Raw genomic sequence first — 20,640 nt, 5'->3', positions numbered from 1 at the left:
TGAAAGAGAACGTTTAATTAAGTCTTGCAGCATGACCTCTCCAGCTGAAATTAATCTTTGTTAGTAGTGACTGACGATCAAATTTTTCTCTTTTATACTCCGATTTCCGCATTTTCTTATGAACATATATGAATGCAATATAACAATAAACAAATCCAATTGGAAAATAACACATTATTATAAATTCAATGAGGAACTTTCTTACTAACTCTAATTTTATAAACACACACTAAGCTAGTTAATTAAATTTTCTTGAATAGAATTTAGCTCGCGCCAAAAAAAAAAAACAGCGAGTGTTTATGCCTGTGGACAGTTGCAGTCGACTCTAATTTTCTAACGCGGTTCATTTGTTCTCCTGTGAACTGTCAGTTTACAAACACTAACTTCACACGCAAGCGCCATATTCGATCATATAGTTTCAGTAAACTTATTATCACTGGAGATTAACACTCCCTGAATGTATACTATTTCACACGCACAAGCTTCTTTGGTGATCATCGCGTAGACAGATAACCCGTAAATCTTCACAGCAGCAATAGCTACAGTTCCACTTACTTTTCTAAATATTCCTATACTATCACAGAAGCAATCGCTTACTGTTCATTAAACTATCACAGATGCTTGGCATGCTGTCATTTAACCTATCACAGTAGCTGAAGCATACTGTCCTTCGCACTTTAATTTTTTTTTCAATACCCAAATACATCATTAAGACTTTTCATTTAATTTGAAACACTTTCCTTAAAAGTGCCTCTTTAGGTCTACATGGGGAAATAATCCTTTTATTCTTCCAGAATCCGGATATGCTAATAAATACGCACCAGGATTCGGTATATCAACTATTACACATGGACCTGTATAAATTAGATTCGATTTTCTGATGGTCTTCTTCAACCTTGATGACTTGATGTGTCTTCTTAAAAGAATTTTCTGTCCGATATTGAAACTCTGAATACGTTTGATGTTTCTGTCATGGATTTCCTTTCGCTGTCTTGCTTTCTGCGTAATATTAATGAGAGCATTGCGAATTTTTTCTTCCCATGAGATTTTGGTGTCCTCAAGTTTAGGCAAGTTATCTACCCAAAAGTTTCTTTCGTTATCTCTGAACATCAGTTCATTCGGGGTAAAGTTTGTAGAACTATGTGGTAAATTATTATAAATCTGCTCAAACTCGGTCAAATAGTTTATCCAGGTAGTTTGTTTATCATGACAGAACGTTCTCATGAATCTGTTTAGTTCTCGAAAAACCGGTTCAATTAAATTCCCTAATGGATCGTAGCAAGATGTAAATATCTGTTTTATTCCTAGTTGCGATACTAATTTTCTCCATAAATATCCAGTAAATATCTTCGCATTGTCAGAGATTATAGATTTTGGAATCCGTGCATGAGTAATGTAGTTATTTACAAACTTTACTGTGGCAGCTCTTGCAGTTGCTGATTTTATAGGATATAGTCTAACATATTTTGTAAACACATCACAGAATCCAATAATGTACTTAACACCACCTCTGGCTCTAGGTAGTGGTCCAAAAATATCACATGATATAAGTGATCTTGGTGCTTCAGGTATTATTGAGTAAAGTGCAGTTTTATTTCCCTTGTTGTCCGGCTTAGCCTTTTGACAGAGAACACATTTCTGTATGACTTTGTGCACTTTTCGCCTTATATTTGGGAAGTAACAATAATATCTAATCTTATTAGCACACTTTAAAACACCAACATGACCCCAGGTCAAATGTGTAAACCAAATTAATCGTTCTTCATATTCTTCGGGTATGCAGACACACCACTTTGGATTCTCAGCCATCCCAGATTTAAAAAATAAAATATTATTCACAAGCCGGTAGTATTCCAAATTGACCGTAGGATTTTGTTGATTGAATTGTCGTATTACAGCATTCCATCGCCGATCCTTCTTCTGAAGCTGAGCCATTGTCTTACATAAATGAATATAATAAAACTTGTAATTATTTTCTTGAAGAAGAAGCACCGGAAATTCTGCCTTATTATTTATATCCATTTCAGGTGTTATTCCTTCTGGAGATCTTGACAACGCGTCAGCTATAATATTTTCTTTTCCGGCTACATGAATAATTTGAAACTGATATTCTTGCAGCGACAGCGTCCACCGTGACAAGTGAGGATGCAGCAATTTACAAGTTTGAAAAAAGGCTAGTGATTGGTGGTCACAATAAACGGTTATCCTTGAGCCATATACATAACAACTAAACCTTTTCAAAGACCAAATAACTGCTAAAGCTTCCAATTTCGTAGTGATGTATGCTCTTTCACAGGTGGATAAAACTCTGCTAGCAAATGCAATTGGACAAAAGGTTTTTACACCATCGATGTACCTAATTTGAAATAAACAAGATCCTAATCCCACATCTGGTGAATCAGTGGCTAAACAGAATCCGACATTCATATCAGGGTGGTATAATAACGGAGCATTTATCAGCTGATCCTTAATTTCACAAAAAGCCTTTTCACAATCATTAGACCATTGCCATGGTACATCTTTCCTCAGGCCGGCTGGAGTGGCCGTGCGGTTCTAGGCGCTGCAGTCTGGAACCGAGCGACCGCTACGGTCGCAGGTTCGAATCCTGCCTCGGGCATGGATGTGTGTGATGTCCTTAGGTTAGTTAGGTTTAATTAGTTCTAAGTTCTAGGCAACTGATGACCTCAGAAGTTAAGTCGCATAGTGCTCAGAGCCATTTGAACCCATTTTGAGCCATCTTTCCTCAGGAGCCGGTTTTGTGCTTCAGAGTTCATTGCTTGAGTTTTAATAAATCGACGGAAAAATGAAGCCAAGCCTATAAATCCTTTCAATAATCTTCTGTTTCTTGGAGTTGGAAAATTTTTTATCGCACTAATCTTCGCTTCTGTTGGAAGAATGCCTTTTGCATTAATCATATGTCCTAAGAATTTAATTCTCTGTAGAGAAAATTGGGATTTTTTTAGATTTGCAGTTATACCAGTTTGTTTGAACACAGCAAAAATCCTCATAATAAGTTGTACATGTTCCTCCCAAGTTTTAGAGGCAATTAATAAATCGTCCACAAAAATTGTTATTCGACTACATGGTTCTGGTCCAAGGGCATAGTCCGACGCAGAAATAAAAACTCCAGAGCTGATATTGAGACCAAACGGAACGACCTTGAACTGATAGCTCCTCCCTCCATATATAAAAGCAGTATATTTTCTTGAGTCCTTGTCTAACTGGACTTGCCAGAACGAACTTCTCAAATCAATACTGGGTAAATAGGATACATCTTGAAATTTCTGTATTAACTCATCGATGTTCTCCGGATGTGTGCGCACAGGTACTATAATTTTGTTAATTTCCCTTGCATCTAATACCAATCGAACTTTTCCTCCTGGCTTTGGTACAACAAGCAACGGAAAACAATATGGGCTGTTCGACGGTTCAATAAGATTCCAGTTTAACATTTTTTGTATCTCCTCCTGAACTGGTTGTTTTAATCGCCAGGGAATGGGATAGTGTGTGCGGAAAAATGTCTTATGGGGCTTAATCTGTCATGTACAAACATATTCTCTAATAATTCCGGGCTTTTCATCGAAAACTGACTCATATTCTGTTAATATATTGAATAATTGTTCCCTCTGACTATCAGTTAGGCAATCTGACTCAGCAATCTTCTGTTCGACTGTTTGTCTAAAATCCTCTACTTGAATTGACTTGATCGGTAGTCGGTACATATTATTATTTTCAGCACAAATCAACTGCACAGCAGCACCACGGAAATATCGCTCATACACTGCCTCCTTTCTCAGTAAGATCAGTGTAACAAATTGATCTTCGATTTTAAAATGCACCTTTCCTTCTACCAAGTCCAACTTGCAATTGCAGGCTTGCAAAGTCCCAATGCCAAGAATACAACCTACTAACAACTTTTCCACTACAAGGAATGTGCATTGTTTAGCTACATTTCCCAATTTTATCTCTATAAGCGTTTGTATCTTGACGTTCCGGGATTTTGCTCCCACTGCACCTATAACTCGGCAATTTTGTACTGGTAGGACAGGGATTTTCTTAATTTTACTAATTCTGCGAAACAAAGTTCCGGATACTACGTCTGTAGATGAAGCTGTGTCCAATACAACATTGGTTAAAATTCCTCCCACTTCTGTGATGATCTCAGACACAGGAACCCTTTTATCTACGACTACACAGGCCTCTAAGTCTCTCGTCAATTCATCTGTCATTAATTCGCCTTCATTATATCTCAACATTGCCACGGAATTAATTTCGTTTAAAACAGGTTTGCCCCTTTTCTATTCCCCGGCCGACTTTACGGAGCATAAAGCGACCCCCTTCAGTTTAAAAGTCGATCATTATTTCATCTTGAATCATCTACTACTTCTGTTATGATTGGTTATTGTTGATGACTGGTTGTGTTATTTGCTTCAAATCGAGGATCAGAATTTCTGTACGTATTATTATTGTTTGAAAACTGCTGGTTCTGATAATCTCTTGCACTTCCAAACATTGGGTTGTATCTGCGCCCTGTTCGATTGTCTCTGAACCTGCCCCTCGCAGCACTGTTATTGAAATTTCCATTTCCGTTGCATTTGTTTCCGTTGAATCTCTGACTGTTCCTAGTATAATAATTATTAAATCCGTTTCCGTTCCGATTTGCGTTTGGCGCCTCTCCTCTTCATAACCGGTTGTTTTGGCCAATTTTCATCTTCCTCGATCATATCTATAGTGTCGAGCGTAGTCATGAAAGAGTCAAGGTCATGCTCATTAATATACAGCATTCTATTTCTGATGCTGGCCGGAAGTCGAGATTTTAATATGCCAATCACGTCTTGTAGAGGCGTAGGCTTATCCCAATACCGCGATTTGTTTATATATTTCTCAAAGTATTTCCTTAAAGACCCACCTGAAAAAGAAAAAGGTTCCGGGTATAATACCTCCTGCCTTAAACGCTCTTGTACTCCTTCGGACCAGTATTTGGATAAAAATGCTCGTTCAAAATCTTCATATGTGTCCCAACTTGATATCATATATGCCCATATAGCTCCTGACCCCTGAATATAACCGGTCACGAAACTAACCTTTTGCCGCTCACTTCAATTTTTTGGCAATACTCCCCTCAAACTTCTTATAAACACTACGGGATGAACAATGTTCTTGTCTGGGTTGTAGATCTGGAACTGATGTTGTTTCAGCATTTTCTCCTCGTTATTGCTTTTACAATTACAGTCATTATGACTACCCTCATAGTGTTGTGATGTTGATCGCAAAAACGAACGTGTGCATTAATGTCCCTTCCTGTACTTGATCGGTTAAATAATATAGCTTCATTGATAGATCTTGTTATGGGTTCATTTCCTTGCGTGGAACACAAATCTTCTCCAGATAGCTTTAACGATCTCTCAATGTTTTTTTTTCCTCGCAAACCTTTAATAAATAAATTTTCTTCAGAACTCTCGGTCATAGATTGTATTGATAGATCTTGTTATGGGTTCATTTCCTTGCGTGGAACACAAATCTTCTCCAGATAGCTTTAACGATCTCTTTTTCCTTGCAAACTTTTATTAAATAAATCTTCTTCAGAACTCTCGGACATAGATTGTATACCGATTCGGACCGTTTGTTCAATATTGTCTGAAGAAATGCTTTGCCTCTCCAAACTTAACTGCGAGAATTTTCCCGCGAGAATGTTTACCATATGATCAACCTCGTCTTGTCTCTCCTTTATGTTATTTATGGATTTATCCAAATTTTGGATGTTCTTCGGAATCTTGTCTTGTGATTGTCTCAAATCTTGCATATCTACTGACATCTCATTTACTTGTTGCTTTAATTCATCTTGAACTTCAACTAATACCGGAATTACCGCCATAGAACATTGCATCTGTTCCTGTGCTTGAACTATCTGTGGGATTGACTCGACCTGCTCTTTAATAGTATCAAGCTTAGTAGCAACATACTCGGTTAGCTCTAGGCGTAACTTCTTCGCATTTTCATTACACTGCTGAGTGACTTGCTCAATTTGAGCAGTTAATTTTAATTCTGTCTTTTCATTCTGAATTTTCAATTCTTCCGCTGTTTTATTTAATTTATCATCAAGTTTCTGAAAACTCTCTACTAATTTATTATTTAATTCCGCTTGATTAGCTTCTAATTCCTCATTCACTCTGTTTGATTAGCTAGTAATTGCTCCTGGACTTTCACTTGATTGGCTGCTAATTGTTCCACTTTCACTTGATTGGCTGCTAATTGTTCATTCATTTCCCTTTTAGTCTCTATTTGCCCTTTAGTTAATTCCCTTTTAGTCTCTATTTGCGCTTTAGTTAAGTCTGTTACATTTTTGGCTATCAGTGTTAACTGCTGCATGATTACAGTCAATGGGTTTATTTCGTCCTGCTCAGATGACATCGAAACACTTACGCTTTGTTGTGGGGCTAGGCACTACTTCAGTTAAGCTAGCGTCTAATGTTTCACTAACTTCAGAGACAGCTGAGGGCTGTTGTGATTCGCTCTGCTGTTGCATTGCCATTTTATAAGCCGCCCTAGTAAGAACCATTAATACACAGAACAACAAATATATAAAGTCACTCGTATCTGAGTTAACAATGTCACTGACCTAAACTTTGCATAATACTCACTTATAATAAACACTTCCTGTCTAAAGTTCAACCCAACAGTCACTCAATCAATCTGATTCAAACCGATAGACATTTAAATAGTTATTCTAAATTTCTATCTACAAAATTTTAATTGTATATTTCCTGGCCTCAACGACGTTCTCGTACGTTGTGGCGAAATTGTGACTTCTGTAACAGGCCTCGTCTTCTTTTCTCTCGTACACATGCAACATAAATTTCACATAATGTTTAAGTAATGCTCAAAAATGTGTCCTGTCACAGTGAAGCCAAATTTAATATTTTTTTTGTGGGATCTAAAATTTAAAAAACCTCTCTCACACCGGTCTGATTTAGCTTCACTGATCAGGATAGTAAAAACATGCGTATATTAAGGAAATTTTCATTCACAAAGCAGGCTTATCACATTCACACAGTTCAATACTGTTCTCTCCTGCTTAAATTGAGCTTAACTTAAAATCCATAAGGCAGTGAAGCAATTTCGAAGTCTCGGTGCGACGAAAATTGTCAGTCGATCTCCTGAAAACATTTGTAATAATTATTAACTTTCGGTGATCACATGGGGAAGACCGGAGAACTGCTGGTAAGACCGTGTTAGCCTATTTATTTGAAGTAATAAACTGGATATATTGAGCATACAAAACGGCAGGTTCGTCCAGTGTAAATCAGACGTTCCCCACTGATCCCGTGCAACACAGCGTAGTAAGCAGACACTGTCAATAATAATCAGTTAAATAATACGCGAAAACACTTACTTTTGTTTAGTTCATGTATTAAATTCCTTCTCATACAGAATCGCATCAAGATGGCGACTAGCTCAACAATACATACACATACATCTTCGTTCTTTCACGGCTAATCGGCAAGCACTCCTTCATTCTTTTTATAAGAGAAAACATAGATAGCAGAGAAGCTATTCCATGGAGTAAATGGACGCTCCAAGGAATAATAGGGCATGAAACTACTTTGCATTGATAATCATCGTATATTAAAGCTTAGGAATCGGTAAGATAAGAAGAGATATTTCGAGATATGTACTGAGTTATATAATTTATAAAATTTCTGCAAATATCGCGGAGAGACCGCGGCAAGAAACATTACATGTAGACCCTCTATATAATCCTTCCACCTTTCTGCTTTCCCTTCTTTGCTTAGAACTGGGTTTCCATCTGAGCTCTTAATATTCATACAAGTGGTTCTCTCTTCTCCAAAGGTCTCTAATTTTACTGTAGGCGGTATCTATCTTACCCCTAGTGAGATAAGCATCTACATCCTTACATTTGTCCTCTAGCCATCCCTGCTTAGCCATTTTGCACTTCCTGTTGATCTCATTTTTGAGACGTTTGTATTCCTTTTTGCCTGCTTCATTTACTGCATTTTTATATTTTCTCCTTTCATCAATTAAATTCAATATTTCTTCTGTTACCCAAGGATTTCTACTAGCCCTCGTCTTTTTACCTACTTGATCCTGTGCTGCCTTCACTACTTCATCCGTCAAAGCTACCCATTCTTCTTCTACTGTATTTCTTTCCACCATTCTTGTCAATTGTTCCCTTATGCTCTCCCTGATACTCTGTACAACCTCTGGTTGAGTCAGTTTATCCAGGTCCCATCTCCTTAAATTCCCACCTTTTTGCAGTTTCTTCAGTTTTAATCTACAGTTCATAACCAATAGATTGTGGTCAGAGTCCACATCTGACCCTGGAAACGTCTTACAATTTAAAACCTGGTTCCTAAACCTCTGTCTTACCATTATATAATCTATCTGAAACGTTCGAGTATCTCCAGGCCTCTTCCATGTATACAACCTTCTTTTATGATTCTTGAACCAAGTGTTAGCTATGATTAAGTTGTGCTCTGTGCAAAATTCTACCTGGCGGCTTCCTCTTTCATTTCATAGCCCCAATCCATATTCACCTACTACGTTTCCTTCTCTCCCTTTTCCTACTACCGAATTCCAGGCACCCATGACTATTAAATTTTCGTCTCCCTTCACTATCTGAATAAATTCTTGTATTTCATCATACATTTCTTCAATTTCTTCGTCATCTGCAGAGCTAGTTGGCGCCTACTGTGGTAGGCGTGGGCTTCGTATCTATCTTGGCCACAATAATGCGTTCACTATGCTGTTTGTAGTAGCTTACCCGCATTCCTATTTTCCTATTTATTATTAAACCTACTCCTGCATTACCCCTATTTGATTTTGTGTTTATAACCCTGTAGTCACCTGACCAGAAGTCTTGTTCCTCCTGCCACCGAACTTCACTAATTCCCACTATATCTAACTTTAACCTATCCATTTCCCTTTTTAAATTTTCTAACCTACCTGCCCGATTAAGTGATCTGACATTCCACACTCCGATCCGTAGAACGCCAGTTTTCTTTCTCCTGATAACGACATCCTCCTGAGTAGTCCCCGCCCGGAGATCCGAATGGGGGACTGTTTTACCTCCGGAATATTTTACCCAAGTGGACGCCATCATTATTTAACCATACAGTAAAGCCGCATGCCCTCGGGAAAAATTACGGCTGTAGCTTCCCTTTGCTTTCAGCCGTTCGCAGTACCAACACAGCAAGGCCGTTTTGGTTAGTGTTACAAGGCCAGATCAGTCAATCATCCAGACTGTTGCCCTTGCAACTACTGAAAAGGCTGCTGCCCCTCTTCAGGAACCACACGTTTGTCTGGCTTCTCAACAGATACCTCTCCGTTGTGGTTGCACCTACAGTACGGCTATCTGTATCGCTGAGGCACGCAAGCCTTCCCACCAACGGCAAGGTCCATGGTTCATTGGGTGGGGGGGGGGGGTGAGGGGGGGAAGTCTGATCCTTAATTTAATCTCCGTAGGGGTTCAATTTCCAAAAAAACTCAAACAGGTGCTTTTTTTTCATTTGTAACCCATAAGTCAAATACCAATGTTAAAGATGTGGTTTTGAAATACTTTAATAGTTCTTTAATAACGGTATATTTTCGAAAAAAGCTTTCACCCACTATTTCACCATCGCAGGGATAAATTTCCAAAAATGTAAAATCGCGCATTTCTTTATTTCTGACCGAGAAACCAAATACCAATTTTCGTAGACCTAACTGCAAAATTTCCTTGTAGTTCTTTAACAATGACATATTTTTAAAAAACGCTTTCACCCACTATTTCACCCCAATAGGTTTAAATTTCCAAAAATGCTGAAACACGTATTGTTTCTGACCGAGAAACCAAATACCGGTTTTCGTAGGTCTAGCTTCAAAATTACTTTAACAGCGACATTTTTCAAAAAATAATCTAGTCCCTGTTTCATCCTTTTGGACTGAGAGTAAATCGAAGAAAGACGAAAGTAATGAGACGAAGCAGAAAGTGAACATTAGGATTGATGGCCACGAAGTAGATGAAATTAAGGAATTCTACTACCTAGGCAGCAAAATAAGCTATGACGGACGGAGCAAGGAAGACGTCAAAAGCATACTAGCACTGACAGAAAGGACATTCCTGGCCAAGAGAAGTCTACTGGTATCATAAGTAAGCCTTAAATTGAGAAACAAAATTTCTGAGAATATACATTTGGAACACAGCACTGTATGGCAGTGAAACATGGACTGTGGGAAAACCGGAACAGAAGAGATGTGCTTCTGCAGATGAATGTTGACAGTTAGGCGGACTGATAAGGTAAGAAATGAGGAGGTTCTGCGCAGAATCGTAGAGAGAAAGAATATGTGGAAAACGCTGACAAGGAGAAGAGATACTCGCCAGGTTAGCCGAGCGCACTAACGCGCTGCTTCGTGGACTCCGGGTCGAAGCCGCCCGGCGGATTAACGACGCGGGCCAGTGTGCCGGCCAGCCTGGATGTGGTTTTAAGGCGGTTTTCCACATCCCCCTAGGTGAATACCGGGCTGGGCCCCACGTCCCGCCTCAGATACACGGCTCGCAGACATCTGAACACCTTCGTATTATTCCATGGATTACACTGGTCGCGGACAGTTGGGGTACACTAATTCCTTCCTGGGGGGGTACGGGGTGGGCAGGAAGGGCATCCGACCACCCCTTCAATTAACATCGCCACATCCGATTAACAATGCCCACCCTGTGTATCCGCAGGACAAACGGCACAAGCAAAAGAAAGAAAGAAAGACTGACAAGGGGACGAGACATGATGATAGGACATTTGCTAAGACATCAGGGAATGACATCCAAGGAACCAGAGGGAACTGCAGAGGGCAGAAACTTTAGAAGAAGACAGTGATCCGAATACATCCAGCAAATAACTGAGGACGTAGGTTGCAAGTGCTACTCTGAGATGAAAAGATTGGCAGAGGAGAGGAATCTTTTGTGGGCCTCATCGAATCGGTCAGAAGACTGATGACTCAAAAAAGACGGTTGGAATTTCGGAAAATCCGTTCAATACTAGGCCTACAATATACGATCCACACCTTGTCCAAATTTTAATTTTCTGTAATTGGGCTGGCCGATGATTCGGTCAGTCAGACAGGACATTGCCCTGTATATATGGAGATTTTAAGAATGCACCTATACAGAAAGAACCTGTGACAACGCCCTAGCCGCTTGTCGACCGGCAACTCCTTTGACACTCTCCGGTTCTGGATGGACTACTATCTACATCTACTACTACATGGATACTCTGCAAACCACATTTAAGTGCCTGGCAGAGGGTTCATCAGTGGAGTACACAAGAGGCTTAATTCGTCCTAGGTGAATAATATCCTTTAGTCTTAGCAGACAGTCATCGATCTCTACATCTACATCTACATCTACATACATACTCCACAATCCACCATACGGTGCGTGGCGGAGGGTACCTCATACCACAACTAGCACCGTCTCTCCCTGTTCCACTCCCAAACAGAACGAGGGAAAAATGACTGCCTATATGCCTCTGTACGAGCCCTAATCTTTCATATTTTATCTTTGTGGTCTTTCCGCGAAATGTAAGTTGGCGGCAGTAAAATTGTACTGCAGTCAGCCTGAAATGCTGGTTCTCTAAAATTCCTCAGTAGCGATTCACGAAAAGAACGCCTCCTTTCCTCTAGACACTCCTACCCGAGTTCCTGAAGCATTTCCGTAACACTCGCGTGATGATCAAACCTATCAGTAACAAATCTAGCAGCCCGCCTCTGAATTGCTTCTATGTCCTCCCTCAATCCGACCTGATAGGGATCCCAAACGCTCGAGCAGTACTCAAGAAAAGGTCGTATTAGTGTTTTATAAGCGGTCTCCTTTACAGATGAACCACATCTTCCCAAAATTCTACCAATGAACCAAAGACGACTATCCACCTTCCCCACAACTGCCATTACATGCTAGTCCCACTTCATATCGCTCTGCAATGTTACGCCCAAATATTTAATCGAAGTGACTGTGTCAAGCGCTACGCTACTAATGGAGTATTCAAACATTACACGATTCTTTTTCCTATTCATCTGCATTAATTTACATTTATCTATATTTAGAGTTAGCTGCCATTCTTTACACCAATCACAAATCCTGTCCAAGTCATTCTGTATCCTCCTACAGTCACTCAACGACAACACCTTCCCGTACACCAAAGCATCATCAGCAAACAGCCGCACATTGCTATCCACCCTATCCAAAAGATCATTTATGTAGATGGAAAACAACAGCGAACCTACCACACTTCCCTGGGGCACTCCAGATGATACCCTCTCCTCCGATGAACACTCACTATCGAGGACAACGTACGGGGTTCTATTACTTAAGAAGTCTTCGAACCACTCACATACTTGGGAACCAGTCCCCTATGCTCGTACCTTAGTTAGGAGTCTGCAGTGGGGCACCGACTCAAACGCTTTCCGGAAGTCAAGGAATATGGCATCCATCTGATACCCTTCATCCGTGGTTCGCAATATATGAGCTGTGTGCGGGCGCATTAGGAACTGGCCGCGGTTCGCGAGCAGCTGAGCGTGCTGTTGGCCACGGTCAGCCGCCTTCAGGCTGCTGCCTCGAGGATACGTGGAGACCAGGTGGCTACTCTCCCCTCCAATTAACATTCTCGCACAGATTAAGTGTTCTGAACAGTACTGTGATATTTTTGTCACTGTTATGGCCTCCTTAAATATTATTATTGCTGCCATAGAACGTTGTCCTTGCGTATCTTAACAGTTGTAGGCGTATTGGGGTCTTTCCTTTCTTCGTATGCCGTCTTTGAAGGCACAATACATCGAGCTACAACTCTTCTGTCACTCTTTTTGCCTGATGCAATACGCGGATATTTCTCATGGCATTAAGTCCATAGAAATTACAAGAGGGCAGGGACACGGCTCTTAATAGGGTGTGTGACCATCACCGGCGGCAGCGCATGCTCTGCAACGCCCTCCGGTGCTGGCCACAACGTTGGTTAGGAAGTCTTGTGGCAGGGAGTACAGTTCCTCCACCAGCCCGATTAACAACAACTGGATAGTCGTGGGTGCATGTGGACGCTCTGCGATACGTCTCCTCAATGTATTTGTCACGTGCCCGCTGGGATTTAAGTCGGTGAAAGGAGTAGTGCAGTCCATTCGCCGAACATCGTCACGTTCCAAGAGCTCCTTCGTCTGCGCTATTCGATATTGATATACTACCTAGAAAAGAAAGAAATACGAGGGTAATACCAAAAGTAAGGTCTCCTATTTTTTATAAGTACATAGACCTGTTTATTTCTACAATGGTTTACATCAGTTTACAGCTCGAACATTTAGCTATTTTTCGACATAATCACCATTTATGTCGGAGCTGAATCGCTGTGGCCACAGTTAACGCTGACAGGTACTGTGAGACTCTGAAAAAACTCAGACTGGCAATTTAGAACCAGAGAAGAGGAATTTTGAGCAGGGGCGTACACATTCTCCATGACAACGCTCGCCCACACATTTCTCGGCAAACCGTTGCTCTCCTGCAACATTTTCAGTGGAACATAATCACCCAACCGCCCTATAGTCCTGACTTGGCGCCCAGTGACTATCACCTGTTCCCTAGGTTAAAAGAACATTTGACGGAAAGCGATTCAGCGCCGACGGCGAGGTGAAAGAAGAGGCTCATAATTTTCTGAACAGCATGGCGGCGAGCTGGTATGACATGGTCGTACAAAAACTGCCACAGTGTCTACAAAAATACATCGACAGAAATGGTGATTATGTCGAAAAATAGCTAAATGTTCAAGCTGTAAACTGATGTAAACCATTGTAGAAATAAACAGGTCTATGTACTTATAAAAAAATAGGAGACCTTACTTTTGGGATTGCCCTCGGAAGTGACGCCGCTCTTAATGTCACAGCATGAATCCACCTTCCTACGAACATACTGCATATTGTCAATTGGAAGTAGGTCATGTGTAATACCTAAACAAGTAGCTCCCAATATCATACCTTTTTAGTTTTTTATTTTCTCTCGTTATCAATTTACATGATTTTTTTTATTTTCCTCATTAGTAATAAGAAATTTGTACATTGCCGCAGAAGGCGGCAAAGATAGGCTTATAAAATAATCTTTGTAACAGATGAGAAATGTCCAGAGAATATTCAATTTTTTAACAGAATTTCGCTTGAGAGTTGTTATGTTTTAGATCTCACACAAAAAGGACGTGTAATTTCTACTTGTACGCCAACAATGTGTGTAGTAAATGCTATGTGTGTATAAAACTGCAAGAAAAAATATATTTTAAGAGTTATCATAGCCGCAAGAATATTTTTATTTATTACGCCAATTTTCGTTCACAAGCATGACTTTTGCCTGCTGTCATAAGAAGAGGCAGTAATTTCTTCCATCCTGCGAGACATCTTAAAATCTCATATATATGTGCTAATCATCAAGATTTAGTTGATGGACAGCACGAGCGGCAACCGCAGAGAATTAGAGGCAAATTAATGATGTCAGCGTAACTCAATACTGACTTCTATTAAATACATATTTGTGTAATAATTGAACAATTTACTTTTTGTTCAGCACTAAGTCTGTTGCAAAATCAGACAGTCTAAAGATCTACGTCGACAGAGTAAGAAAATTTATCGTAGATGCATTTATCATAGATACGTTATTCATTTTCGCGCCTTCAGTATTTGTATTTTTATACGTTGCATTGTCTTTTCCGTACGCTACGAGGAAGACTATTTCAACAACAATCCATACTTTAATTCCAGTACTGCAAGTAGTAATTATCTCTCATTACGTAAATTTCATGCCGATCCATACTCTTTGTGTTAGTTATTGGGCTGCCTCCGAGCACGGTTATTCCAAAATCGAACAACAGACTAACACAGGCACTACATTTGTTGACAAGCTATACTGATTCTTACGTATCAAAAGGCACAGTAAACGTTCGTCCACATTTGATGAAAATAAATTTATTACAACATTTTGACAAAAACAACTTCTAAATAAGAGAATAGATAAATAGATAGTAAGAAAGTACGCATCTAAATCTAGACACCACACTTCCACGTAATTTTTCATCCTCAGTTGGGCTCAGTCAGTCTCGTATAGCACTTAGGGCAGTCCTTCCTCTACCAGAGTGAGCGTCACATAGGCTTTAGCGGACTGGCGTCTGCACCACACATAACTCCACGATTTTGAACTGAGGCAATCGGCGTTCGCCAGAACTTACATGACACGTCAGGCCATTTCCCCTAGTTAAAAAATACTGATGTTATATTCGTACATTATAGAGATGCCTTTAACAGTGTTTAGCTCTTTTTTTAATAGCTTCCTATTACTCAAAACTGCCCACTGGGCTATTAATTTGATATTGAGCATTCGCTATTTCACACCAAACTCTCTCCTCGCGGATTCTCTGTCCATTCAAAACATCCCTCCTCTCAAGTATGAGTAGCCACATCTTCTCCTACTGCCCCTCCTCCATCGTCCAACGCCGCCACTCCGTTTAAAAGAAGACGGTGACAGCAGCTTTCTTCCACACTGTTGCCACCTCGTTTCCTTACACTGGTCAGTACGAACCGTCATGTATAAAGCAAACATAAAATAAAAAGAGAGCGTTGTTTCTGGCACGTTTCCCAGCGAACAGGACTGAGTGTCGGATGGTATGTTTACAGGACCGTACAGCCATCCCGAAGCACTTTGTGGTACGCGCCCGTAAGCCGCGCTGCAGCCTGAGGACCTACAGCACACAGGGCAACGCGTCCGGCTTCGTCTTGCGCGACGACGGCCACCTGCTGGTAAGTCATCCACTCTGCCTACAGCGTTATTCAGTTCAGAACCGCAACCATTCTTGATTACAAACTTCCTTCCTTCGTAATAAATTATGAAACGAGGGAAAATTCACTGTAGTTGTTACAGGGCAACTATCTTCAAGCATACCATGCTGTGTTGAACAAAGTCTACAATGTACGCAAGTGCAAGGTCTACCAGATTGGTTCTCTTCAGTCTACGAAGGATAGCCTAACATTTTTGTTTGTGCTGTTTGTGTTTGTTTGGTAGTTCGACAGCATCCCTTGCCTCTCGAAATATCGTGTTGCGAAAACGACTGCACCCGGCTGGACACACGACAACAGTACAAACTGTTAATACGATAGGAAAGCCTAGATCACACCTAAGAGTTCGTGTTATCACCTCGAAAAAATAAATTTACGGCTTTAATTTTTGTTTGTTCGCAGATACGTGTTATTATGTTAACTGATTCTTTCGTCGCTTGTTGGTGGAACAACAAATTTATAAATGAAAATCACAATACTGTGTATCTTCTAGCGGATTAATTTACTTAGTTAACCTATTATCGCCTTACAAGGCCGTCATCAGACTTTGAACGACCATCGACGTCAAAGAAATTACAACACTCACTACCAACATTCGAAAAGATGTTACTCATCTAGAGCGAGTCACAAACACACAGTGAAGGTCATTTGTGACAGTGCAGTGGTAATGCAGTAAAGAATTGAACAGTAAATAAATATCAAGGTAGCATACCAGGAAAAAGTTAACATTGAAATGGAAAACAGTGCCTGTATAGCAATTAAAATTAAATTAACAATCCCAGTAAAATAAAATTAGTACTTGACAAGAGCACTAAAAAATGGTTCAAATGGCTCTGAGCACTATGGGACTCAACTGCTGAGGTTATTAGTCCCCTAGAACTTAGAACTAGTTAAACCTAACTAACCTAAGGACATCACAAACATCCATGCCCGAGGCAGGATTCGAACCTGCGACCGTAGCGGTCTTGCGGTTCCAGACTGCAGCGCCTTTAACCGCACGGCCACTTCGGCCGGCGACAAGAGCACTAAGGAATAGACTGAATAGGTATTACATATTGAAAGCCATACAGGAACAGAGTAAAAGACTGAATACACAATTGTAAGAACAGAATGTAAGGAGCACATAGGTAACCACAATAAAATAATAAATATAGGAAAAAGGAGGAATAGAGAGGAACAGACATTGTCAGAAGCACTGAAAACTTTGAGGATGATGTTTGCTTTGTGGGGGGCTCAACTGGGCGGTCATCAGCGGCCGTGCAAAGTCCCAGTTTTCACACAGTCCACTCTAGCCACAACTGATGACGATGAAATGATGAGAGCAACACAAACACCCAGTGCCCTATCACAGGAAATCCTCAAGCCGGTCGGGAATCGAACCCGCGACCCCGTGATCCACCAGAGGCAGAAACACGAGCCACTAGACCACGAGCTGGGGACCGGAAAGTGTGAGGATTACAGTCTGCTAAGTAAGAGCATGTTCGGCAGTACTCACTAATGGTGAAATGTATCACGTTAGTTCTTTCACAGTACATTAGAAGGAATCTTTGGCCTTCATAGACGTCCGTAAACCATTAGAGTACTTTGAATTCATGACTGAGATATACAAGAAGAGAATGGTGTGAAGGTACTGGATTGAATTTCGCAGTCGCCTGACTATAATCCTATAGACAATTTATGGTCTTACATCAAAAAGAAGTTGCAAGGAATAAAGATTTTTACTTTGAAACAGCTGTCAACGCATATTCGACAAACGTGGAGGTTTCTTACATGTGAGTAAGTGCAAAATTTGGTTGTAATCTTGCCTCGGAGATGCCAAGCAATTATCGATGCTCCGTGTGAGTGGACGTATCATTAATTGTAACTGCATGTTTCTTTTGTTCACGTATGATGTATGTACAGGGTTATTACAAATGATTGAAGCGATTTCACAGCTCTACAATAACTTTATTATTTGAGATATTTTCACAATGCTTTGCACACACATACAAAAACTCAAAAAGTTTTTTTAGGCATTCACATATGTTCTATATGTGCCCCTTTAGTGATTCGGCAGACATCAAGCCGATAATCAAGTTCCTCCCACACTCGGCGCAGCATGTCCCCATCAATGAGTTCGAAAGCATCGTTGATGCGAGCTCGCAGTTCTGGCACATTTCTTGGTAGAGGAGGTTTAAACACTGAATCTTTCACATAACCCCGCAGAAAGAAATCGCATGGGTTTAAGTCGGGAGAGCGTGGAGGCCATGACATGAATTGCTGATCATGATCTCCACCACGACCGATCCATCGGTTTTCCAATCTCCTGTTTAAGAAATGACGAACATCATGATGGAAGTGCGGTGGAGCACCATCCTGTTGAAGCATGAAATCGGCGCGGTCGGTCTCCAGTTGTGGCATGAGCTAATTTTCCAGCATGTCCAGATACACGGAAGAAAAAGGGGCCATAAACTTTAAACCGTGAGATTGCACAAAACACGTTAACTTTTGGTGAATTGCGAATTTGCTGCACGAATGCGTGAGGATTCTCTACCGCTCAGATTCGCACATTGTGTCTGTTCGCTTCACCATTAATAAAAAATGTTGCTTCATCACTGAAAACAAGTTTCGCACTGAACGCATCCTCTTCCATGAGCTGTTGCAACCGCGCCGAAAATTCAAAGCGTTTGACTTTGTCATCGGGTGTCAGGGCTTGTAGCAATTGTAAACGGTAAGGCTTCTGCTTTAGCCTTTTCCGTAATATTTTCCAAACCGTCAGCTGTGGTACGTTTAGCTCCCTGCTTGCTTTACTCGTCGACTTCCGCGGGCTACGCGTGAAACTTGCCCGCCCGCGTTCAACCGTTTCTTCGCTCACTGCAGGCCGACCCGTTGATTTCCCCTTACAGAGGCTCCAGAAGCTTTAAACTGCGCATACCATCGCCGAATGGAGTTAGCAGTTGGTGGATCTTTGTTAAACTTCGTCCTGAAGTGTCGTTACACTGTTATGACTGACTGATGTGAGTGCATTTCAAGCACGACATACGCTTTCTCGGCTCCTGTCGCCATTTTGTCTCATTGCGCTCTCGAGCGCTCTGGCGGCAGAAACCTGAAGGGCGGCTTCAGCCGAACAAAACTTTATGAGTTTTTCTACGTATCTGTAGTGTGTCGTGACCATATGTCAATGAATGGAGCTACAGTGAATTTATGAAATCGCTTCAATCATTTGTAATAGCCCTGTATATATTTCACTTTGTTGTCAAACACATTTTCCTACTGATTAACCCGACCACGATCTTAGTTAACAGACTGCAACTAAAATTTAAAAGAGGGGAACTGTTTCTTCATTTATGTTTGTTGATTTCTAGGGCTTCCAACATCTTGAATTTTTAATATTTTTTTGCTAATTGGACGACTCGTCGCTGTGGCTGGTAGTGTGGGCCTCACTTAGTACGTGTTCAGCGAACCAGCCGCTGTGTCTCTGCCGTAACGATCAATATAAAACTTACCACAATCAGGACAACTAATTTTAATGTTGTCTAGTAACTGGGTCTTATCATTGGTACTGAAAATACTTTGAGCTGTGGTGTTCCTCACATAACAGGAAACCCTGTAGTGCAGGATTTTAGTGTTTTCCCTACACTCTGTGATTTCTTTCCTTGGTATGGGATTGTACTCGACTTTCTGCAGACATTGCAAGGAGCAGCAGAGAGAGCACAGAGGAGGGGTATTATTTTGAATTTTTGTTTCCTGTGTGATGTGGTCAATCAGGACAGACAATGAATTGTATTATGTCTAACACGGGTTTGAAATCTTTTTTGGACGTGGTAATAGATATTAGACTGTGCACCATTGAGTGAGAAGATGCACGTTTGTATGTTACTAGATTATACGATCAAGAAGATATTACTGTCTGTAGTTATAATTTTTATATGAATTCTGAAATAATGTGTTTGTATACTGATGTGAATCGTTACATCTAGGAATACCTCAATGCACTGTTAGAAGATCCAAGACACAAACACGCAGCACTCCACAAGGTGGAGCACAGAATGGTAATTCGTTTTCTGCGTATGAAGAGGAACAACTCTGTAACAATCCATCTGCAGCAGGCAGTGTACAGTAATAATGCTCCTCATAAGACAGAGTAGTTAGGTGTCCCGACGCTTTCAGTGTGGTAAAACAATTGTGAATCACATAGAACCAAGTGGCAGACGAGCTTACTACGAAGAACTAGGAATCATAGTCAGCATTGTCGTGGTCTTCTGATTAGCGCTCGATCACGGAACCTCGGGTTCGATTCGCGACCGCATCTGGAACTTTCACCGCTCGAGACCGACTATCTGTGCTGTCCTCAACATCATTCAGTCACCATAGACGTGCGAAGTCGCCGAAGTGGCGTCAAATAAAAGATTTGCACTAGGCAGCCGGAACACCCCAGATGGAGTCTACAGGCAAATAACGCCATACACACATTTCATTTCACTATAAGTCATCCGATGGCCGGTGTAATACAATAGAGGCGATAGTCGAAAAAGTGAAACACAGTAACCAGTGATGTTTTCAACATCTTGCATGGTATTTTGAACGTAGCGTACGTGGCCTCCCACGAGTTTCCACCAGTGTTCACACCCGCTGATAAAGCCCTCCGGCCCGAGGCACCAGCGGGAATGTCGCAGCTGTGTCAGGCCAGTCCAGGTGACGTGTTTAGCGGCCTGATCACCATGGACGAGTGCTTAGTGTATCACTCTCAACGGAAACGAAGGAGCAAAGCTAGTGGTAGAAATTTGTAAATTTACCATTCAAAAAGGCGAAGGC

At 40.9% G+C, this 20,640-nt stretch overlaps 1 protein-coding gene across 1 annotated transcript in view; it reads left to right on the top strand.

Moving 5' to 3' along the window:
- LOC126419422 (uncharacterized) overlaps positions 1–20,640 on the top strand; it is a 308,724-nt gene that overhangs the window by 126,136 nt on the left and 161,948 nt on the right. Inside the window, exon 5 of the mRNA XM_050086609.1 lies at positions 15,688–15,810. Coding sequence (XP_049942566.1) covers positions 15,688–15,810 — 123 coding nt within the window. The remainder of the gene's footprint in view (positions 1–15,687; positions 15,811–20,640) is intronic.

Source organism: Schistocerca serialis, chromosome 9, assembly GCF_023864345.2.
Source record: "Schistocerca serialis cubense isolate TAMUIC-IGC-003099 chromosome 9, iqSchSeri2.2, whole genome shotgun sequence".
NCBI lineage: Eukaryota > Metazoa > Arthropoda > Insecta > Orthoptera > Acrididae > Schistocerca > Schistocerca serialis.
The sequence above is the reverse complement of the archived record's forward strand: the minus strand, read 5'-3'. Positions and strand labels throughout refer to the sequence as shown.